The 25,001-nt window shown below is 34.4% G+C and overlaps 1 protein-coding gene across 1 annotated transcript; it reads right to left on the reverse strand.

Annotated features, from left to right (window-relative positions):
* Nucleotides 1-2,937: 2,937 nt before the first annotated feature.
* Nucleotides 2,938-14,790, reverse strand: LOC131198138 (vomeronasal type-2 receptor 26-like). Its single transcript, XM_058182643.1, has 7 exons — nucleotides 14,549-14,790; nucleotides 11,705-11,996; nucleotides 8,230-9,018; nucleotides 8,191-8,199; nucleotides 7,230-7,457; nucleotides 4,599-4,725; nucleotides 2,938-3,839 (listed from the first exon to the last, which is right to left on the reverse strand). Exons 1-7 carry the CDS (start codon nucleotides 14,788-14,790, stop codon nucleotides 2,938-2,940), a joined length of 2,589 nt encoding a protein of 862 aa, XP_058038626.1.
* Between the last annotated feature and the right edge of the window lie 10,211 nt (nucleotides 14,791-25,001).

Below are 25,001 nucleotides of genomic sequence, written 5' to 3' on the forward strand. Positions count from 1 at the left end.
ATATCTTACAGGGATTCACCAAGAAGTGAATAATGGGGATCATCCTCAAAGCTTCCTACATCTCTAGTTATGAAGACAAAAGAAGTAATTCCACCAATAATTAGGTCACCTGGTTGGGAGTGTTTATGATCAATTGGGATAGGATCTTGTATTCTGCATTTTCTTATCTCTGTTTTGCAAACTATATGTGGCAATTGCAGCAGATAAAGAATCAATATTGTCGTAAAAAATAACCCCATTTTGATGAAGTCTCTCATTTCTATGTAATGCTTAAGTATCTCTAAAATTTAACCAGGTTAAACTGAATCTCTTGCTGTTCTTATATTGATTTCTGTTCTGAATCTTAAAGATACAAATGGTTCTAAAAATTAATTATAATAATGAATTTAGCTGCCCCTAAACGCTAGCCTGTTGTCAGCACTTTGTTTTCATTCTTTCAAGAATAATTTGTTAATCAGGAATTTGCTGGGAGGTAAGTTTAATAATAGTTTTATACTTATATACATATATATAATTATAAGGGAAGGAGGAAATTGCAACCTTCAATTTATTACTGAAATAGTAAGGTAGAATGAGTCAATAAATTATCATGTAATGAAGGAAATGGTTTGGAGATAAGCAGAAGTTAGATGGGGTCAAGATGGAGAAATTCATGTTGCATTCTACATTTTAAATTTTTAGCAAAAAGAAAGTTTAAGATAATGTAAGGGAATAATTATAACATCTCTTTATACTTTTATAATAAGGTTCTTTTCCCCTTTTTAGTTGCCTTCACAGCTGCAGTAATATCCTAGGAAGTGCTTTCTTGGGCTTGATTCATTTATTACCATAAATGAAAATGCAAAATATCATCAATGTCACTGGTGGGATTCAATTTTTTTTACTACTGGTTCTGTGGGCATGGCTTGGTGAGTATGGCATGGCTTAGTGGGCGTGGCAGGGAAAGGATACTGTAAAATCTCCATTCCCACCCCACTCCAGGGGAAAGATACTGTAAAATTTCCATTCCCTCCCCACTCTAGAGGAAGGTTATGCAAAATCCTCATTTCTTCCCGATCAGGTGGGACTCAGGAGGCAGAGAATAGTTGGGGTGGGGCCAGTCAGAGGTGGTATTTACCGGTTCTCCAAACTACTCATAATTTCCACTGCCGATTCTCCAGAACTGGCCAGAACCAGCTGAATGCCACCTCTGATCAACCTACAAATAAGATCTTAAAGAGAAACTATAAGCTGTGATTTCCACAGTCTTTGAGTTCCAGTTTCTCTTCATCTTGCCTTCATGAGATTATGATCTAATTAAAAACAATTCTGAATAGGATCTAACACCTAAAAAACCCTTAACATTTATTTCTAGATTTCTGAGCAGAATAATTTCTAAATGTCTCAAGGAAACTCACACTTAAATTTCTACCACTTAAACACTTTTAAACAAAGCAAACATATGTGATTAACATTAACTATAAATAATATTAACATTATCAGAATGATTAAATATTATTGAAAAGGGTGAAAATAAGGGCTCTTTGAAAATCCAGAAGGCCACTTTTAAAAGCCCTATTCTTTTTATTTCCTTTATCCCTGTACTGATGAAATAATTTGAAAAGAAAAGAAACAAATGTGGACAAGCTACCCTTTCACCACAACAGGCAGCATTATTTTATTTCATTGCAGTATGGAAAAATGTTTATTTTCTCTTGTTCAGAATAGTAAAATACTGCCAAAATTTTAAATCTAAATGTATTTTTCTAGAATATTGACTGATTAATTCATTTTTACTCCTAGCAGCCATATAGATTTTCTCCATGTTGATCTATCCCTAACCTGTTCTTTCAAATCTCGAAATGGTACGATCATCACTGTTATAATTCCCTCCAGGACTTCGTCAACTTCCGGACCTCCGAACCTTCCGTCGCGAGCTTAAAACACACTTATTCATCTGCGCGGGACTGGATTAGATTTTAAATTTACTGGTTTTAAATGGGTTTTATTATTTATATTGTTTTTAACAATTCGGCTATGGAATAAGTTTTTTACTTGTTATTTTAGTTCATATTTATATGTATTTTTATGTGCCTGTGAACCGCCCTGAGTCCCTAGGGAGATAGGGCAGTATATAAATGTGAAAAATAAATAAATAAATAAATAAATAAATAAATAAATAATTGAATGGTACACCATTCACTTTGCTGCTGATTGTTCTTTTTTTCCCTTCCTTCTTTCCCAGCATTAGACCCTATTCCAACAAGCTGGGTCCTCGCATAATGTGTTTGAAGTAGGATAATTTAAACTTAGTTATTTGTGCCTCAAGTGAAAATTTTAGGTGGATCATCTTTAAATGGATCATTAAACTGTATTTTTGGATATCATGATAGTCTCAGGAATCTCCTCCAACACCAAAGTTCCAAGGCATCAATACATTTCTGTTCTGTTTCTTTAAATCCCAAATTTTACTTCCATAGACTGTTACAGGTAATACCACAGCTTGCATAATTCTGATCTTTGTAGATATAGATGCATTACAGTACTTGAATATCTTTTCCAAGTCTTTATGGCAGCTGTACCAAGTACTAGTCTGTAGAATAGTTCTTGATTATTTGCTTCTTTACTGTTGATAGCTGATCTAAAAGACAGAAGTTACCCAATGTTTTACTGTCAATTCTAAGGCCAGTTGTTCTATTGTTGTCATTAATATTATGCTTAATTTTAATCCCATTATTTTACTGTGTCATCTGATCTTTAATACTTCACATTTTTCACTATCAGATAGTGTCATCTGTGTAACATGCAATTAAGGAACTCGAAGAAGAAGTGCTAAGTCAATTTAATAAATAATTAAATAATTGCCAAATTTGAATTGACAAACTGGAAACTGGATTAAAATTAACCTATATACCCCTAATACAAATCAAAGTTGTAAAATATACAAATGCATACAAATTATGTTATTCGTCTTATTAACTGATCTTTGTTATTTAATTGAGGTTTCAATAAAATTATGAAGCATTTAGGGAAAAAAATACAACCCAACAACCCAACAGTAGAGGCTAAGATTGAGAAGATCTCCACAGCTACTGTGTATTTCCCCTTGGAACTTAAATAAGCTGGAATAAAGGATAACCATACACTACAAAAGACTAACATGCTGAAAGTGATGAATTTGGCTTCATTGAAACTATCTGGTAAGTTTCTGGCAAAGAAAGCTATAGTGAAACTTACAATAGCTAGGAAACCCATATAGCTTAGGACACAATAGAACATAACCAAAGAGCCTTCGTTGCATTCCAGTATTATATATTCAACTTCTGAATGCATGTCAACATCTGAGAATGGAGGGGAGGTTGCAAGCCATATGGAACAAATACATGTTTGAATCAAGGAGCAGGAAAGTACAATGGAACTTCCCAGACTTTTCTTCATCCATTTTCTCATGCTGTTTCCTGGCTTGGTGGCCATGAAAGCCAGAACCACTATGATGGTTTTTGCTAACATGCAAGAAACCGCCACTGAGAAGATGATTCCAAAACTCATTTGTCGTAGGGGACATGTTACTTTTGTGGGTTGGCCAATAAACAACAAACAACAAAGGAAGCAAAGAAGGAGAGAGATGAGGAGAATATAAGTGAGATCTCGGTTGTTGGCTTTGACAATAGGAGTATTGTGATGCTTCATAAAAATTCCAAGCACCAGAGCTGTGAGGACAGCAAAAGCAGTAACAGACAAAGCTAAACTTATTCCCAAAGGGTCTCCATAAGATAGATAAGTACTGACTTTAGGAAGACATAAATACTGATCTTTGTTTGCATATTGATCTTTTTTGCATTTAAAGCAGTCATCCATATCTGAAAAAGAAAGAATATGTTTGTTAGTTTGTTTGTGTGTCTAATTTCTATGACTGCCCTGTCAGAAATTATTCTGGGAAGTGTACAACAATCTAAAAAAACTATTTATATTGTATAAATTAGAGAATATAACATTTTCCAACTACTTAATAAATCATTTGTCTTCAAATTTCCTTCCCCCTTGCTCGCCTCTGTTGGGTAAAGATTAAGTAATATCCACTAGGGTTAAGTTCTTGCTTTGAAAGGTTGATGTCCATTAAGATTAATATTTTTGTAGATTTTGAAAAAGTTATGTAAAGCTCTGCTAAATGGACTGTGGAAGCAGGTTTGCTTGGGTTAAAATTTGTCTGCCTGACAATAATTATTATTTCTTGACTGCATTTGACCTTTGCTGTCTTCTTTTTCTTATTAGCAACCTGAAGTGGCCTGAAATAAATTTGGCATTTGATCTCTGAACGTACCAACTTCCTGCCAATGCCTTATATGCTTCTCTGACAGCAACTTTTGTTAAATAGTTCTTTTTGGTATGTAATAATGTTCTTACTGTATTTGGAAGGATAGATTAGAAATTAGTATCCATAACATTTTCTAGCATAGCAATGTGGCTATAGGGCATTACTGTTGAATAAGGTATGTATGGCAATGATTGCAGTAGAATAAAAAATACTTAATTTCACTCATATAAAATTCTGTGAAGCAGAACCTAAGATACTATAAACATTGTTTTATCTGCATTCAGCAAAACAATATGTGTCATACCTTTCCTGTTGGAAATTTTCCCTTCAGGACATCGATTGCAATGATAGCAGCAAAATGGCTTTCCTTCAAGACTTTTTCGTCTATAGCCCATCTGACAATTGTTATTGCAAACTGAGAGAGGCAATGTCTATATAAATGAAACACCAGTATATTGACTATTTTCCGATGATAGTTGGGTAGAAGTGTTTTTGCAGATCATCTACTAATAATCATATAAAATAATTTATATTACTTACGGGACTGCCTGCTGCCGCCAACAGCCTCCCACCGTCCGGTGCGCTCTCACAGGGAGGGCCTCCTTAGGGTGCCATCGGCCAGACAATGTCGGTTGGCGGCCCCCAGGGGAAGAGCGTTCTCTGTGGGGGCTCTGGCCCTGGGAATGAATTACCCATGGGGCTACACCTTCTCCCTGATCTTCAGACCTTTAAATGCGAGCTCAAAACTTTCTTTTTTCATCAAGCAGGGCTGATTATTGCCCCCAACAATCTGGGTCCTCAATTATTTAAGATAGTTTCAGAGATGAGATAGATTAGAAGATCTTCTAATCTATCTCATCTCTGAAACTATCTTAAATAATTGGTTCTGGGTACAGCTGGAACAATCTGTGATGAACATGCTTAAAATGGTAGAGATGAGTGTGGATTGTAGGAGGATCCCCTTTATTCTACCACCTCTTACTATATTTGACAGCATAGTATCAGAGTAGAGCCCTTCAGGTTTTGGGTTCTGTAATCTCTCAGGACTTGAAATGGACACCTAACATTAGAACCATTATTAAAAAGGCACAAGAAGGTATGTTCTTCCTTCATCAATTCAGGAAGATCAGACTGCCTCAGGAGCTGTTGATCAGTTTTTCTGTCATATGTACTTCTATAACTGTCTGATTTGGTACAGGAACCAAACAGGACAGATATAGACTCCAATAAATAGTTAGGAATGCAGAAAGAACAAATACCAGCTGAGTCCTGGTGGTGCAGTGATTAGAATGCCATATTGCAGGCTAACTCACTATTCACTGCCAAGGGTTTGATTCTGATCTGCTCAATGTTGGCTCAACCTTCCATCCTTCCAAGTTTGAAAAATGAGAACCCAGATTGTTGAGGGAAATATGCTGACTCTGTAAACTGCATAGAGAGGTATGTAAAGCACTATAAGTCTAAGTTCTATGGCTAATTGCAACCAGCCTGTCTTCCATTGAAGACCTGTATATTGCACCAGTCAGAAGGAGGGCTGAGAAAATATCTACAGACCCTGACATCTTGGACATAAACTGTTTCAATCCTTCTCTTTGGAAGAGCTGTAGGGCAATGCATGTCAAAACAACTAGACACAGAGACATCTAATTCTCACAGTACTGTCTATGTACAATATATTTACCCATATAATATGGCTGTATTATTATTATATTTATTATCCTTCTTATTATCTACTTTATTATCAACTCCTATTGTGGTGGTGGTGGTGATGATGATGATGATGATGATGATGATGATGATGATGATGAAGATGATGATGATGATTCTGTGCATTTCCACTGAGAGCTTCTGCACCAGAGACAAATTTCTTGTCTGTCTAATCACATTTGGCCAAATAAAGTGTTCTATTCTCTAAAACCCATCTTTCAGATTCCCCTTTTCCATGGGTAGATAGAATTCCTACTTCATCCTTATTTCTAGATCATTAACCATTATAGGATGAATTCTGGAAAAGGAGGTTGCTTCAGAACAGATTTCTATCTATATTTAGAATAAGATTGTGAAATATATTTAGTCATAAGGATGGTTGAGAAAACCAAAGAGTGGAAGAAGAAAAAATGAGGAATAGTGATATTATATCATTATTTCCTAATCATGATAATCCCAGATGGTACAGCAATTCTGTTTTTTCATCCTAAATGCATAATATATGTTTTTCTTTTTTGTTCTTTTTATTCCAGAACTAACCCTCTATATTCTGAGATGTCACATAACATCAACCTGAATAACAGATCTAACCTAAGTCAAAGGCATAATATGGTAGAAAAGAAAGACAAATGCTTTAGGATATTATGTAGAAGAGTGAAAAATATAATGGACTGTCTATGACCAGGCATATGTTGCCAAATTACAATTTCAATATCATTCTCATTAACTTATGCTGGCTGTTTCTACTAGGTGGATATAGTTCTGCAATATCAGGAGGGTTACAGATTTCCTATGTTTGGTTTGGAGAATTATAAACTGAGTTGTTGATGGCTTGAACCATCAATCCAATTCAGGGAAAATTATATAACTTATTTTGGAATTAACCTACTGTTAGATTATTATCAAAACATTACTAATAAAAATCTGCTTTTTGTTCTTGAGATATACTGTACTTTTTAAATTCAATTATTAACATGTAGCCAAGGACAAGAGATTGTCCTAAGTTTAAATGCTATTTTTCTAAAATGAGGTGATTACATTCTTTTTAAAAGCATTTTAAATTTGATAGTTGTGAAATTTTAAGTGCCCATATAATATTAGAATATTACTTTTAAATTATGTATTTTCAAATTTATATTCTAATATTATAACTACTATAATTACAGTATACAAAGCAGTAATTTCTGCACCTCAATTCAATGTTAAATTGGATATTATCATTACTTACCTGGTTGAAAATGTCATGCCAAGTGATTGCATGGTTATTAATGCTGAACTCTTGTTTTGATGTGGACATATAATTCATTTTTCCAACCTTCACTTTAAGAAATGTTTGATTTGAAAATGTGACCCAATTCATAATATCAAACCCAACTATTAATTCTCCATTGTGATCAAATGAAATTTTGTCTCCACCGCTATTGTTGAATGAAAACCCCCTGAGCAATCGATGAAACTTAAAGAAAAGGAAGATCAGCTGCATTATTTATTGCATCATAGAATAAAATACCCTTTCTGATTATCAAGCTCAATCTCCAGTGTGGTGCATGAAGTATTTTGTTTTTGTCACTAAGATAAATGTCATATTATAATAATCTAAAAATTATTTTATAGAATATGTCCTTTTCAGAATCCTGAAATTTGGGAATGACATTATTTGAATATGCATATATTTACAGTATATACATAAAAATAAAAGCTGGCAAACTATTAAATAGTTCATACATCAATGAATGGCATTAAAAATAGTATATCTATTCATGTAATTTTTCTAATGGGTCTAAAAGTTCCCGGTAAATGTGTACAGGCCTACAATATAACATAGAGACTACATGTGTCTTCTGCATTGATAGAATTTTTATTTATTTATTTACATTTATAGCCCGCCCTTCTCCGAAGACTCAGAGTGGCTTACAATGTATAAAGCAATAGTCTCATTCTATTTGTATATTTACAAAGTTAACTTATTGCCCCCCCAACAATCTGGGTCCTCATTTTACCTACCTTATAAAGGATGGAAGGCTGAGTCAACCTTGGGCCGGGCTTGAACCTGCAGTAATTGCAGGCTACTGTGTTCTAATAACAGGCTTCTAACAGCCTGAGCTATTATGGCCCCTAATAGAATAGAATAGAATTCTATTATTGCATTCATAAGTATATCACATTTAATTTAATTTATCAGCAGTCACCTGCCATGGCTGATTTTGAAGCTTCCATCTTTGCCCAACTGTCATTGATTCATATCTGGATTTGGATTTCTGTAGCAAATGAAGTGCATGAGCCATAGCATAAACAGCATTGTAGATGCTGTAACTAGGTCCCATCATGAACATTTCAGAAACTGTACCAGGAAGATCCTCAAGCTTCTCTTCTCCCATGCAGATGCCCCCAGTTGCATGGGAATTTGAAAATTTACAGGAAAATGCTTGTTCCCAAAATGCTAGGAGAAAATGGTCTCCCTTTGAGTTGGAAGGTTTTCTGCTTTGAAAAAAATGTTGGAAATCTGGAAGTTTGCATGATTTAACAGTGAAAGACAGTGCTCCATTGATGAATTTAATGTCCCATTCTCTTTGATAAGGTAAGGAGAAGAGATCAGTCTGGGCTGACATAATCCATACCTTGCCTTTTACCTCAAATAGTCGAAACATCCATCTCCAATATATCATTGTTCGAGTTTCTCCATATAGAACCAACACATTGGCTTCACTGCTCTTAATTTTGTCAATAGTTTCAATCATTTCACTAACTGAACTAATATAATCATCAAGGAAAGGAATATTGATTCTTTTTATGAAGTCAAAACAGATACCATTCATAGGAAATCCTGCAAGAATTCTCTGCACAAACCTATCTCCATTGTCATCGTTTATTGCCAAGATTCCAACCCATATCCATTTGAAATGCAGAAGTAACTGAAGAATACCCTTATACTGCAAAATTTCATTTGGAATCATCCGAAAGAAAGGAAGTGATTCTCTTTGATTATTCATCATCACTGCAGTGGATGCATATGTGAACTATACAACCATACATGAAGATGAGAAGGGGGAAGATAAAGACAGAGAGAGAGAGAGAGAGAGAGATGGAGAGACAGAGGGAGAGAGATGGATTTAGAGTATGTATTTGCTTATTTTATGATTTTAAGATTTCCATCTACAGCAACAGATTTAATTTAAATTGCATGCGAGATCTCTTCCAGCAGTCACACAATGGGTGTTGACACTGGTATAGGGTAATATTCTTCTGTAATTTCTTTTTTTCTTTTTCATTCATACACACACACACACAGACACACAATGTTTTATCAATAGGAATAAAATAAAAAACAGGAATACAAAACAGAAAAAACATACATCCAATAATAACAATAGTTAATTTCTTTGAATTTGAATTTAACCAGAAAATCTGAAGAGGAGTAGTGTTTGCACATTATGAACTCAATGGAACTAATAAATATTAGATAGAACAAGAATGCTGCAAAATTCTGGGGGCTGAAGTCTACATGCAGTTGTTAAAGTTGAAAAAACATTGATATAATATGTCTTCAAATGAAAGTATTTAGTTGGGATGAGGAAATCTCTTGCTGGCTATATTTGGATTATTAAAAAGTTACCCTATTTCTTAAAATTTTCTGTTGGCCTGGCTAGAACAAATATTAGTTGCTTATTACATGGCTATGCTTATTATGGACTAGGATATTTAAATAGTTTATTATTCATTATTAAGAGTAAGGTATTTATTCACATAGGACTTTTGTTTGATTTTTGATTAAGATCAAATCTTAAAATCAAATCTCAAATCTGAGATAATTTAATACCCTGATATCTGGGCAAATATATACTGGCAAACAGTTGGGTTCAGATTAGTAGTCTACCTATTCATAATGGAGCTTTCATGATCATTATATTACACAAGTTGTATTTTACTAAAAAGTTACAGCAAATTCATAAATCTAAAGCAAACCTTTAGTATTTGTGACAAAATTTGTATAGTTTGGTTTCCAAGGAAATAGCTATCATCCTTCTGAAAAATATACTTTTATATATATTCCTAATCAAAGAACTCAGATGAAGGAAAGAAAAAGTTGGTCATTTGGAAAGTTTAAACAATCAGGATAATATTTACAATTAGTGTAAGCATTACACTCTCATCACTGTCAGAGACGACACTGTAATATTTATTCTGAGAATAAGATATAATGAACAGTATATTTTTCCTAACAATATTTCTCCAGTTCAAAAAAAAACAAAAACCAGACCACATTTTAAAAATAATATGTTTTTTTTAAATATATTTGTATATGTGGCGTATACCTCTTAGACATTGAAAAACTGAAAATTTGACATGAAAATAAATCTCCTTTATAAGCTCACTGAAGAGAAGTGGCACTGCTAGAAGAGCTGAATAAAGGAGCATAACATTATATGACTTCTCTTGAAGAAACCCTGTTAAACAACTGAAGCAAAAACATCTTATTTTTGAATTATGGCAGATAAATAAAATATTATAAGCAAGAATTCAATTTTTCAGAACCTCATCCGACTTCCTGATTCCTAGAAAGGTATTCATGCAGCTAAGAATGTGTCTCCTGTAAGTCCAGAAAATGAACTGATTCAATTATTTTTATATTATTTTTAAAAGTAATTAAATTCCCTATTTATCTCAAGTACACACTTTTTTTGAATTCAAATGAATCTAGAAAAGGGGTCACCAATCTTTTGGAACTCAGGGACCACTAAATTCATAATTTTAAATCCCACGGACCACTAATATGATCTACCTAATGACCGGCTGGGTGGGCATGGCTAGGTGATCATGTGACTGGGTGGGCATGGCCAAATTGAGGTCACTCACGTCAAGGGGCACTTCACTAGCCTCTACTAACCCCTCCCCTCCCAGCCACTCCTTGCCTCCCTGCCCAGGCTCCTTTGTGCCCCAACAGGAAGCAGTTGTTGAAGCTAAGCAGCCACCACAAGAAAGAGTTGGTAAAACAGTTCAGTTCAAATTGGATCTGACCAAGAAGGAGGCTCAGTAGAAGCACCTCACTGAGGACTACAAGCATAGGCTTTCCAAGCAGAGGGAAGACCTTCGGGAGTGCAAGGCCAGGTACAGGCACCTGGAGGCTCAGCGGGCTGAGATGATCAGCCAGGTACAGGCCATGATGCAGTCCCACTGGAACAAGGCCCTCTGGCTCTTTGTCACCAGCGGCACTTCCCTCCAACCTTTGCCCAAAGCCGAAGCAGACCCCAAGTCGGAATTTCTGTCTTCCTCCAACCCACACAAAAAGACCCCAAAAGGGGAGATTCACTGCAGCAACACAAATGTTCATTGCACTTATCTGTCCCAGGGCTGTAGTCAGAGGAACCCTGATTTAGTGTAATATAAAAAATGCAAATAATTTTTCTGTGGACCACCAAAATTTTCTCCCAGACCATTAGTGGTCCACGGACCATCAGTTGGTGAACGCTGATCTAGAAAAATAAAAGAAATTATAACAAGCATTCAACTGGGGTATTTTATTCTTGGGTCAAATTTGACGGTTTTAATTTTTGGCCAATTATATAATATGTTATTTTAAACTGTTGTTTTAATTTTTATATTGCACTGTTTTAATCTGGCTGTACACCGCCCTGAGTCCTTCGGGAAAAGGGTGGTATAAAAATCTAAATAATAAATAAATAAATAAATAATAAATAAACCAACCTGTGGAACCTTGTAGATACTCAGAATATTTGCTATAGGAAGTGAGACATCAATATCAAGCCCTTCAATGATAACTACCAGATTATTCTGGCTGTCACACCTGTAATTGGGAATAAATCTTTTCTGTGTGGAGAGAAGTTCCATTGCACTGTGATATGTCCATTTCGCTTCATAATAGCTATCATAAATGTTGAAACCTAATGTAGAATTAGGCAAGATCTGTGGATGTTCATTTATCTCCTTTACAGCAAATATTAAGGCCAGCATATGCTGATAATTTTTAGTCAGTACACTGCAAAAAACAGAGATACATCATATCACCTGGAAATTCTACATAGTGGATTGGATTGGGTTGCATTTGCTCTGGTCAGAAGTTATGGTTTTCAGAGTGCAGCCTTCAATAAAATGCAGACTTAACATAATGTATCTGTGAATGGATTAACAAAGGATATAAAGGACAGAGGCAAAAACTACCAGGAGTAACCAAAGTCACACAAGAATAAGCTATTCTTAAAATACTAGAAAAAAGGCAAAGACAGTGTATTATCAGAGAAAAGAATAAGCAGTAAGGAGTACTTTAGAGTTATACACAACTTAGAAAAAAGTTCTCTTTGTTCCAACTGCAGTCTTCTACAGTTCCCAGAAAATAAAGCAAGGTAGTAATAGCTATTATGATCAAGGGTAAATCTTTTCATACACTAAATCAATTATTGGATTTTTTCCTAATAATAATATGCAGGCAAGGTGTGATACAGCAACATGATTCATTGCTTACTTACTTGGAAACTTTTACCTTCTCCAATTGAGAGTACCCTGAGGATAATTGCTCTAAAAACATTTTAAAATAAATAGATTAATTTACAAATAGAAAATTCTGAGGGAGGGGAGAATGATAAATGCTGGCACTCCACTAGAAGATAAAACTATTTTAATCTGAATAAATTTATTCCCTGTGTATTTAATAGAATGGCAAAAAGACAACTTAAAAAAAGAAAGAAAGAAAAAGCAAGTCGGTATTTAGAAATTCTAACATATTAAAAATGATATTAATATTTTTGTATTATATAGTTGAATCCTTAAAACTTAACTTTTATACAGTTATTAGTATGAATAGAAAATCTTTTTTTAACTTTATCAAATAAATAAGCATAGTTTTAATGAGACTAAAACAATAACAGCAATCTCAAAAATATACATATTCAGAATTTACTGCTATACAAATATTAACAAAGCACAGAGTTTTCATTAACAATAGAAGTATATGTACCATAAATAATGTAACAGTTTTGACAGACAGGTAATAAAGAGAATGTTTGAACAAGTAGCATAGAACAGTAAACCATTATTTCAGATTAAGCATGAATTTATTGCATTGCATTACATAAGAATGATTTTGGCTACCTGCCATGTGTGAAGTATGGAGAGTTCTTGATTAATTCTAAATATTGATAATACCTTCAAGGAGAACATATGTCTCTTTGACAAGCAGTCATTGCTAGAGTTAATTAGACACAGCTAAGAATTCAAACTAAAAAATAAGATAATAAAAAACTTTGTCTGCTGACCCAAAGACAAAGACAATCATAATTGTCTGGATTAGATTTTAAAGTTATGGGTTTTAAGGGGTTTTTATTATTTATACTATTTTAAATTTGGGGCAATAGAATAAGTTTTTTAATTGTTTTTTAATCTGTATTTATATGTATTTTAACTGCCTGTGAACCGCCCTGAGTCCTTAGGGAGATAGGGCGGTATATAAATTTGAAAAATAAAATAAATAAATAAATAAATAAATTAGTCTTTATAGGACATTCTTAGCAGTTCTTAAAGAATATCACATAATATTTTCTATTGCGTTAACTACATTTTATAATCCAAAAAGAACAGCTTTTCATTGGTAAAAAAATTAATAAGTAAAATGATTTAACCAAATATTGTATATATAAGTGTGGGTACTAAAATTATCCCTAGACAATAAGAATGTCCATTTCTGCCCAACTTTTAATTGGGTATAAATCAGTACACTTAACACCAATCAAGAGTTCAATTCTAAAAACTCTCCTTGCAACCAACAATTAAAAATAAAATAAATGTCTAATGATGGTTTAAAAGTAAAAAAATTAAATCCATATTTTGCAACGAACAATTATAATTACAGTATTACTGGGAATCTTGACGAATGACCCTGCCAAGAAGGTTTAATAAAAAGTATGGCTTCAATTTACACTACACATAAATAATTATAAAGCTATTGTTTTCTTGTATTTAGTCTTATTATGAGTTAACTGTAAAGGAAGAAGACAATGTCATGACGATGTGCTTCTATACAACAGAGACAAGTGAGGAATATAAGCAAAATAAGATAGTTAACAAAATGTTAACAGAAGGGATAATTTGATTAATTTAATGATTTGACAATATTTCAAATGGATAAAATTAATTTATAAGAAAAATAGTTTATAAATTTATAAAATAATACAGAATATTAGGAAAAAATACTGTAAACATTATGGTGACTTCATAAAGTCATATCAATATATTATATGGAATAATTATTTTTGTGTTAAATCTTCTGTTCCAGGACATGAAAAGATTCTAGTGTTCCTCCTTTAAATTCTTAAAGTTGATTACTGGTAGTTTTAGTTTTTAGTTTTTACGCTAAATTTGAACCATGGTTCAGGGTTGTTATAATAACCTTTTAATTTTACTCCTATGGAATGAGGATTAAAGAATGCTGAATGGTTTACTATAAGTAAATATATGATTTATAATAATTCTATTAGATCTAGATTAGCCTGTGGCCTTAAATAGGAGATATCAGGGGGAAAAACCCTAATTACTTACATTAGGTCATCAATCATGGCATGATGAGGATGGTCACTGAAGTCTATTGGATTATATGGCCTAAGGATTTGAGGAATAATGCCACCAATGATGAAATTACCTGACTGATAATATTTGTGCAGAATAGGAATTGGTTCAATTACAGTGCAGCTCTCTGCATTTCCTTTGCATACTGTATGAGGCAGAAGCACTAAAATCATCATCTTTTTTGCAAATATTCCAATGTTTGCACAGTTAGGCATTACTGATAATACTTGAATATAGTTAATTTCCTGAAAGAACAAATTACTTTTAAGAAAAGGTATTTTGTTAAGGTATAGTCCTACCTGGCAGGTATATAATAATATTTATAACTCAGAATAATTGCAAGGGTTATATATAGAAAATTTACTATCTGTTTCAGTAATCTAAATGTTAGACAAATGTTAAATCTCTACAGGGAATTGGCAAGAGCTGAATTAATCATAATCATTCCATTTGATAAATACAGGAGGAAATAACTGCTAATCAGTTAATGAGGTTTCTGCAAAACTGCTACTCAGAAACATGTTTGTTACATTTGGCTCCAAAATTTTTGAACATTGGAATTTGAATAGTGTCTGTTATGTTGAAGCAAGGCAGATTCAGCAGTGAAATGAGAATCTGCATTTGGAAAGATATAGTTATATAATACACATACATTCAATATTTCAATTGATATTTAATTTAAAAAGTCAAATTGTCATATTAAGAGTGTTGGTTAAGTTCAGCTCTTCCTGCTAGCCATAATTTGCAAAACATTTATTTATTTATTTATTTTATTTTTATTTATTTATTTTTGTCACAACAATATATGTAAGTATCATACAGAAAGGTTATATAGTATATAAAGGTAAAAGCATATATATATATATATATATATATATATATATATATATATATATATATATATATATATATATATATATATATATTTGTTTTCTGAGGTTTTCGCGGGTGTTTGTATGTAGATCTTTGGTTATTCAGGTTTTCTCCCGCGTAAAATTGGAAGTGTCTTGGCGACGTTTCGACGAAGTCACATTCGTCATCTTCAGGCGAAGAAAAGAAAAACAATAGGACAGGAACGGTAGGCACGTTTGTGTGCTTATGCCCCTTATGGTCCTCTTAGGAATGGGGTGAGGTCAATAGTAGAAAGTTTTTGGTTAAAGCTTTTAGGATTATGAGAAGAGACCACAGAGTCAGGTAAAGTATTCCAAGCACTGATGATTCTGTTACAGAAGTCATATTTTCTGCAATCTAGATTAAAGCGGTTGACATTAAGTTTAAATAATCTATTGGTTGCTCTTGTATTATTGCAATTAAAGCTGAAGTAGTCTTTGACAGGAAGGACATTACAATAGATGATTCTATGAGTTAAAATTAGGTCTTGTCGAAGGCGACGGAGTTCCAAGTTTTCAAAGCCCAGGATTTCAAGTCTAGCGGGATAAGGTATTTTATTGTTTACAGAGGAATGGAGAACTCTTCTTGTAAAATATTTCTGGACACGTTCAATTGTATTGATGTCAGAGATATGGTGAGGGTCCCAAACAGGTGAGCTGTATTCTAGAATTGGTCTAGCAAATGTTTTATATGCTCTGGTTAGTAGTATAATGTTTTTGGAAAAGAAGCTACGCAAGATTAGGTTTACAACTCTTAGAGCCTTTTTTGCTATGTATTTGCAGTGGGCTTTGGCACTTAGATCATTTGACATGAAAACTCCAAGGTCTTTAATGGGATGGGGGTCATCTGTAAGGTAATGTCCATCAAGCGAGTACTTAGTGTTTGGGTTCTTTTTTCCTATATGTAAGACTGAGCATTTGCTGGTTGAGATTTGGAGTTGCCAAGTTTTAGACCAAGCGGTTAGATGATCAAGGTCTTTTTGAATGATAGATGTATTATCAGTGGTGTTAAATAGTTTGACATTGTCAGCAAAGAGAACACAATTACTTGAGATATGGTCACAAAGATCATTAATGTATAGTATGAAGAGTGTTGGTCCAAGGACGCTGCCTTGAGGAACGCCACTCTTGACATCTCACACAGTGTCCCTTTATAGTATGATAGTCAATTATAGCTTCATAGTTATAGACCACTTTCACATAGTGATTTATGATATATTGATAACATCACAATGAAATTAATATATGCAATTACTTCTAGCCAGAAACAACAGCCTTTGAACATATGCAAAAATATGTAGCTTAATGAAGCATAATGTTTAATGCACTTCCAATAACAGATTGATGTACTTTTTTTTCCTGCTCAGTAATGTAAGTTTTTGAAAATTCCAAAACATTTCTTCTCTGGACTACATCAATCTATCCATTCCAGTCATATTTTGGAAGCATTCTAGTAGTTAAACTTTCAAATGAACTACCCTGTGGTTTGGAGTGTTCAGAACATGATATTGTGGATGAAATAGGCCTGTGTAGAGATCAGACCTGTAATATCATGGATTATTTCTAGTACAGAAGATTAAGTTCCATAAATGTGTAAAATCTTCTCTATACTATTTTGAATAGTATAGAGTAGAAACAAAAGTTCTACAGTAACAGAATGTTCCAGATATCTGAGTTCAAAGGGAAAAAGTAAGACCAGCAACAATGCAAACTTAGAATATGTTTGTGAAGTTCTAATCCTCATTTTGCAAATCTGCCTGGCATCTCCTGGTTTTATAGACTAGACTAGACTAGACTAGACTAGACTAGACTAGACTAGACTAGAATAGAATAGAATAGAATAGAATAGAATAGAATAGAATAGAATAGAATTTTTTTTAATTAGCCAAGTTTGATTGGACACACAAGGAATTTGTTTTGGTGCATATACTCTCAGTGTAAATAAAAGAAAAGATACGTTCATCAACATTTCTAAGTTACAACACTTAATGATGGTCATAGGGTACAAATAAGCAATCAGTAAACAATATCAATATAAATCATAATACAAGCAACAAAGTTACAGTTATACAGTCATAAATGGTAGGAGATGGGTGATGGGAACAATGAGAAGATTAATAGTAGTGCAGATTTAGTAAATAGTTTGACAGTGTTGAGGGAATTATTTGTTGTGTGATGGTATTCGGGAAGAAACTGTTCTTGTGTCTAGTTGTTTTAGTTTCATATTTAATTACAGTGAATTATTTGGATCTAAAGATATCATTCCCGATCTATAGCATCCTATAGCATAATAAAGATAACCTGTATTTTTCCAAAATTAAGCATTAAATTATTTGTGAAAATAAAATTATTGAATAAAACATTAAATATAAATTAGTTATTCATGTAGCAAATGAAATCTTATAACTTCATTCCAAGATTTAATCTACTGGTATTTAAACTAAGCAGGTAACCATTTCACAATTGTATTACATGGTACTGTTATGCTTTAGTACATATTTTCATTTGTTTTTACTTCAACTGTTTTTGGCATGTATTTGGGAATGAAGAATACCAATTGGTTCAATATGTTTCATTATTCCCAAGGAGACAGTTATCATGTGCCTTTTTCTATTTAAATTACATATCACAATTCTAATAAAGGTATCTTTGGAGCCTACAATACTTTTTCTTTTGATCAAGTCCTCATGTGAGTTTTCTAAAGCTTAGCAATATGACAACTTTCCCCAAATATGTTTTAAAATATTTGTTTAATATTCAGAATAGAAACTGAGATTTTTTTAAAAAAACTGATCTCATAGAAAGTAGTGCAGAGACCATGAACAATTAAAAAGCAGATTTATTACAGAGAACATATATATCTCTCATAAGCTTTTGCAAAAGGGTTCTCTCAAGAAAGAGAGAGAACCTCTTATAGATCTGAATACATGGTTTAAATACATTTGCAAGCAATCAGCAAAGCAAATAAAATACCCCAAACGCCCCCTCTTATCATTATTTATTTATTTTATTTATTTATTTATTAATCATATTTATATACCGCCCTATCTCCCGAAGGACTCAGGGCGGTTCACAGGTGATTAAAAAAAACACATAAATACAGAATAAAAACAATTTAAAAAACTTATTTTAAAGCCCGTTAATTAAAATATAACTATATATATATATAATATATCAAATAAAACCCAATTAAAACCCATAAATTTAAAATCTAGCTCAGTCCTGCACAATTAAATAAGTATGTTTTAAGCCCGCGGCGGAAGGTCCGAAGGTCCGGAAGCTGACGGAGTCCGGGGGGTAGTTCGTTCCAAAGGGTTGGAGCCACCACAGAGAAGGCCCTTCCCCTGGGCGTCGCCAGACGACATTGCCTCGCTGACGGCACCCTGAGGAGACCCTCTCTGTGAGAGCGCACGGGTCGGTGAGAGGTATTCGGTAGCAGTAGGCGGTCCCGTAAGTAACCCGGCCCAATGCCATGGGTTTATCAAACGTTACATAAAGTTTTTGCATTATTCAGTGACATATTTCTTAATTTGATCTCCACAATGGAAATACCTTTTCCATATGTCATTAATAAAACAATTAATTGGAACATGTCAGCTTCTTTCCTACTATTAAATGAACTTCGGTCAGCCTGACCCAACTCAGAATCTACTAACCAAGTTTATGGCTTTTTCTCAGAAAAGTCGTCATACATACTTCTTTATCTTAATGCCTTACACAACTAATTATCTTAGGTTTAGCTTAGGTCATGAGAGGCATAGATGTGGAATCACCAAGGCTCTTATTCTTTACAGGAATAATTATATTTCTCTCAAAAATGAAGAAGACAGCAGGATTGATTCACTCAAATTCTTAGTTTACTTCTCTTTTTATAACAGTAAGATGATAACATGCTGAAAGCTTTAGATCAATCCAGCTGTATGCCTTCCAAGTTGATTTGTTCAATATGTTTCATAACTTTTACAAAAGAGTTGATCTTCTGATTTTTCTGTAATGTATTCCTAGCAGACTTACAACCATTTGTTTAATAACCATTTGAAGTTACAATTCTGCTGAAAAAAGGGACTTATCATTGTTATTTGCAATTGCAATTCTTGCAATATCCCTATTGCCATGTGGTTGACATTCAAGGACTTAGCAACTGGCATGAATTCAGAAGCAAAGGCAATGGGGGAAACCAGATTTGCTTAACAACTACAGCAAAAAAAATAAAACAATTAGATATAACTCATTTAACAACTTAGCAGCAGAAGTTTCAGTCCCAAATGTAGTTGTAAATCAAAGACTATCTTTAATTGAAAGATATATAAAATCCTATTCTGAAATTCATTTTAAATGAATTTAAAATAGTGTAAGCCGCCCTGAGTCTTCGGAGAAGGGCGGGATATAAATGCAAATTTTAAAAAATGGTCTTTAGTCTCTATCCGCTTCATATATACTTTGCTTTTACTTTTAGGCTTTGACAGTGTAACAGGAGAATATAGACACTGTAATTTTATATATAAAACCTGATTTTATTGCTTAACACATCGTGTTCTATAACTAATTATGAATTATTCAACACAGTGTTGCAAAATAAAACAATTATCATTAGCATATCTGTAACTTAGTATAACTTTGAGTTATCGTAATCTGTAGAAGTATACAACATTTCTGAATTTATTTGTTCAATATTTATGTATGAATGTACAGGCATTGATTTATGAAAGTCTGAACAAGCTAGATAGTTAATTGAGGTGCCAATCAATTGATATTTGTGTATTATTTGCAAGAGAGTAGCAAAGAATTATCAAATTATTTTAGTCTTTGTACTGCTCAAATGAAGTCACCAAAACCTTATACCTCGTTAAGATTCCATATCTTTGACAATTTCTTCCTTCCAGTAAGACTGTCAGATTGTTAGATATTTTTCTCTACACAATAAAGATTAGTCCCCCAACTATAATTGCAACATTCACAGCAACTTAATAGCAGTAACTGATCGACAAGGTTCTGATATTTTCCATAAGGCAGCTGTCATTTTGGATATGTATAGACTGTTCTAAGTAGGAAGAGTTCACAGGCTAGAAATATAGATTTCTCAGTTCAGTAACGATATTCCTCTCATTTGCCTTTCAGATAGAAATGGGTATGCCTAAAGTTTTTGGATAATGTTGTGAAAAACATTTTAGGAAGAACCTACATATTTTCTCAAAATGGCATCTTTTCTGCCATCATCAAAAAAAGTTTACAGTTTTTTAAAAATTGTTCCTCTATGAGAAAATATGACACAAAATATGACTAGATGTTAAGTCATATGCTATTGTTATCCATGCAGAAAATGCAATTGTGTTATATTTAATAATAATACTTAGTGCAAGTGAATTTCATGATGAGAAACTGGTGTAATATAGGTTATGGCAGTACAATTGAATTTGGCAAGATTGGCCTTTCATATGGATTTGGACACTAAAATCTTCCAAGATGCTTTAACTCCTATACTCTATCGACATAAATGTTTCCTTTTTTAACTTAAAGCGTCACCTAATTAAATTAAGATTGCTTTGCCCAGAGTTTTAATTTAATTGATTTTTTCCAAATACAAGCATTAATTGGGAGGTTTGAAAGAGGTTTGAAAGAATTGGCTTAGCATGTAGTATCTCAAATGCTCAGGTGTTTATACCGTGTTTTCCTGAAAATAAGACAGGGCCTTGACTTATTATTGGTGAGTCTTATCCCTAAACCTCGGCAGACCAGATTCAGTAAGCTGGACTTGGAAGAAGAGAGAGAGGAGGCCTGCGAGAGAGCCCATTTCTCACATTCTTCTCCTAGGTGACTGCAGTGCATTCAGCTCCCCGAATCTGCCGATCTCAGCCAGCGAGGAAGAATGGCAGGTGGGGAGGGGGGGCAGTGGAGAAGCGGCTTCTGCTTATTGGGGATCGCCTGGCTAAGTCAGATGCCAAAGCGGGCACCCCGAGGACTCTGGCATCTTGGCATCATTGTCGGCATCATTGTTGTGACTGCCTTATCCACACCCCCACCCCTTTTCACTGCCTGAGTGTTTAACCCAGCTGGTGGGCTCATCAGAGTGGCCCCCTCACTGCGTCCCCTCCCCTCTAAGCCGTTCTGTTTCCCATTTGCCAATAGCAAATTATAAAGAGAAAAAAAAGAGAGAGAGAGCGCTGGAACAGGGAAGGATCTTGGCTGTCAGCACCCATGCTGAATAACCTTTCAATTAGTTCCTCTTATCAAATCCTGTCTCAGAGCTCCAGTCCTAGCAGGTTGAGGCCATTTTTAGCATCCGACTCACACACACAAGGAAAGGTTTGCCAATGGGGATTCAGGCAGCAGGCAGAAGGGGAATGTGACTCTCCCTCACCTCTCCCCTGGCAACCCCAGGCCCAGCCGAGACACTCTTCCTGCTCTTCCTCCTCTGTTGCAGGGCTTTTGGCATCCATGGAGGCCAATTGACATCCAACCACGGGGGGCTCCTTTCCACACGGGGAAGTGGTGGGACATCTCCATGCCCTCCCATTGTGTGGAGCCGGGCAGGCAGCAGGGGAAGAAAGGTGGGAGCCTCCGGTGCTGCTTTCCAATCAGGGCAGGAAGGGAGGGAGAGAGGCTGCTTGCAAAATCCGCTTGTTGGGACTGCAGGCTCCCCTTTTCCTTCCTCCCCTGCCTGCCAGGCTCCTCTCCAGGCTCACCTCCTCGTGCCATGTAGACAAGAGGTCGAGCGACTAGCCTTGTGGTGCAACCAAAACAATCTGGAACTGAACACACTCAAAACCGTAGAAATGGTGGTAGACTTTAGGAGAAACCCTTCCATACTTCCACCCCTCACAATACTAGACAACACAGTATCAACAGTAGAAACCTTTAAATTTCTAGGTTGTATCATATCACAAGATCTAAAATGGACAGCTAACATCAAAAACATCATCAAAAAAGGACAACAAAGAATGTTCTTTCTGCGCCAACTCAGTAAGCTCAAACTGCCCAAGGAGCTGCTGATCCAGTTCTACAGAGGAATTATTGAGTCTGTCATTTGCACCTCTATAACTGTCTGGTTCGGTTCTACAAGCCAACAAGAAAGACACAGACTTCAGAGGATAATTAGAACTGCAGAAAAAATAATTGCTACCAACCTGCCTTCCACTGAGGACCTGTATACTGCACAAATCAAGAAGGGGGCCGTGAAAATATTTACAGTTCCCTCACATCCAGGACATAAACTGTTTAAACTCCTACCCTCAAAACGATGCTATAGAGCACTGCACACCAGAACAACTAGACACAAGAACAGTTTTTTCCCAAAGGCCATCACTCTGCTAAACAAATAATTCCCTGTAACTTTGTTGCTGGCAATCCTTATGATTTATACTGATATATTGACCATCAATTGTGTTGTAAATGTTGTACCTTGATGAACGTATCTTTTCTTTTATGTACACTGAGAGCATATGCACCAAGACAAATTCCTTGTGTGTCCAATCACACTTGGCCAATAAAAAATTCTGTTCTATTCTATTCTATTCTATGTTGTTTGCATGGCAGCTGCGCATGCATCTAAATATTTGAGGGAAGGCTTATATTTGGGGGGGGAATATTTTAGCACATGCTCTTGAAAGCCCAATTGGGCTTATTATTGGGACAGGTCCTAATTTCAGGGAAACACGGTATGTACTCAGATGAAGAAATTAAGCTGGAGTGTACTGAGGAAACTTTGAGCATATTTTCTTATGTCCTATATGAGTTTCCTAGCTTTGGAGAGTTTTTTGTAGCTAACCTTGCTAGAAAACTACCAGATAGTTTTAATGATGCCAGGTTTCTTATGTTCTGCATCTGGTGTTCTATAAGATTAGATTAGCCAAATATAACTATCAAGTAAACATATGCACACATAATTTAAAAAGTTGCCATCTTTGCCCTAATCAATAAAAACAAAACTCTTCACTACATCTTCAAGATGGATGATAAAAATAAAAAGAATTTTCAGAATTAAAAATGAAATTTCTTGGCAAACTAGCACATATGCAATAAGTAGGTCCATAACAAACAAAAATTTCTATAGTTCCTTTCAAGGATATTTTTCATTAAGTAACTTTACAACTGAAAATCAGAACACATTTCCTTCAGGGCAATTAACTTTTATTATTATTATTATTATTATTTTTCACTGTGATGTATTGTAAGGAAAATGGCATTTAGGCCAAATTTCTAGGGAGACAATAATCATATATCTTTTTTATTCCATTTATATCCCATAATTGTCACAAAAATCTCTGGAGCTTATGAATGACTCAATAAGCTTTCCCACATCAAATTTTCTTCTAACCCTCAAGAGGATTTGCTGAAATCGCAACATTATAATACAGTAAAGTTGCAAAAAAAAATTATTTAAAAGCTTTTCTCAATACTGAAAACTAGAATTCATCCAGTATTCGTTCACTCTAGTTTTTATTCGATCATTTTCTTATTTTATTTATTATATTTTTAGAGGGGAGAAAACATGTCAAAAGCTTCAAATATTTCAATACCTAAGTCAGATGCCTTTCAAGATGGACAAGCAGAACAATACATCTGATATAATAGAACTACAAAGTCAGAGTGGTGCACCTAGAAGGATCTGAAAAGCAAGATGGGGTGGCTGAAAATACTATTTTTTTCTCTTATGCAGATGCCACGTCTTGAATTCCGGGAACATACTGATGGTATTTGCGCTACTCAGAACAGGATCTATATTCCTCATAAATATTTCACAAGTGGTGATTTTGTGATTGGTGGCACCAGTTCTCAAATGATAGTATTTATAGATCAGTTTTCTTTTAAGGAATATCCTGCCCCTGATGTTGACTCTCCAATGTAAGTATGTATTAGTTTTAGATATAGATAGATATAAATGTAGAGATGTAGAGATGTAGAGATGTAGATATATATATATATAATTATCTCAAGACTGTTAAAGCATTTATTTGTTAAGTTGGGCAAAAATTATGTGCTTGTCAGAGACATATCTGCTTTTCTTCTTCTTTCTTCCATAGTCTGTAAATTGTTTTGATTACTTTTTTGCTTGTTCTTTTTCCTTGGTTTCTTACAAGATAATAAAATTACCTGGACTAGTAATATTTTTGCTACAGAACAGACAAATCTTTTGAAATGAAAAAGAAAAACCCATTTATGCACCAAGACAAATTCCTTATGTATCCAATAACACTTGGCCAATAAAATTCTATTCTATTCTATTCTATTCTATTCTATTCTATTCTATTCTATTCTATTCTATCTTTCTCTGGTTCTGCTATTGTTCACTTTTTATATTGACTTCCAGCTGTAGTCACTCAGAAAAAAAATCAGACCTTGACTACCAAGCTTAAGCTTTGTTCCTCACTTGTCATCCTTTTTGCTCATATCAGAGAGAAATCTCTTTATCCCCTTTGAAGCCACAATCCTTACTCAATTGGAATTCAGCCTAACCAGTATCACCTTCATGGAAGCAGTGGTCTGTTAAGGTCCTCCACTGGTGTTATAGCCCCAGGGAGTTAGGCGAGCCTTGCCAA

Source organism: Ahaetulla prasina, chromosome 4, assembly GCF_028640845.1.
Source record: "Ahaetulla prasina isolate Xishuangbanna chromosome 4, ASM2864084v1, whole genome shotgun sequence".
Taxonomy (NCBI): domain Eukaryota; kingdom Metazoa; phylum Chordata; class Lepidosauria; order Squamata; family Colubridae; genus Ahaetulla; species Ahaetulla prasina.

Bases quoted from the DNA above. Each gene is read 5' to 3' on its own strand.
- LOC131198138 (XM_058182643.1), bottom strand. From the start codon at position 14,790: ATGCCTAACTGTGCAAACATTGGAATATTTGCAAAAAAGATGATGATT. The intron at 11,997-14,548 runs GTAAGTAATTAG...TGTTTTTTGCAG, and splicing joins GCCATGATTGATGACCTAAT to TGTACTGACTAAAAATTATC. The intron at 4,726-7,229 runs GTAAGTAATGAT...TCATTTATATAG, and splicing joins GGCATGACATTTTCAACCAG to ACATTGCCTCTCTCAGTTTG.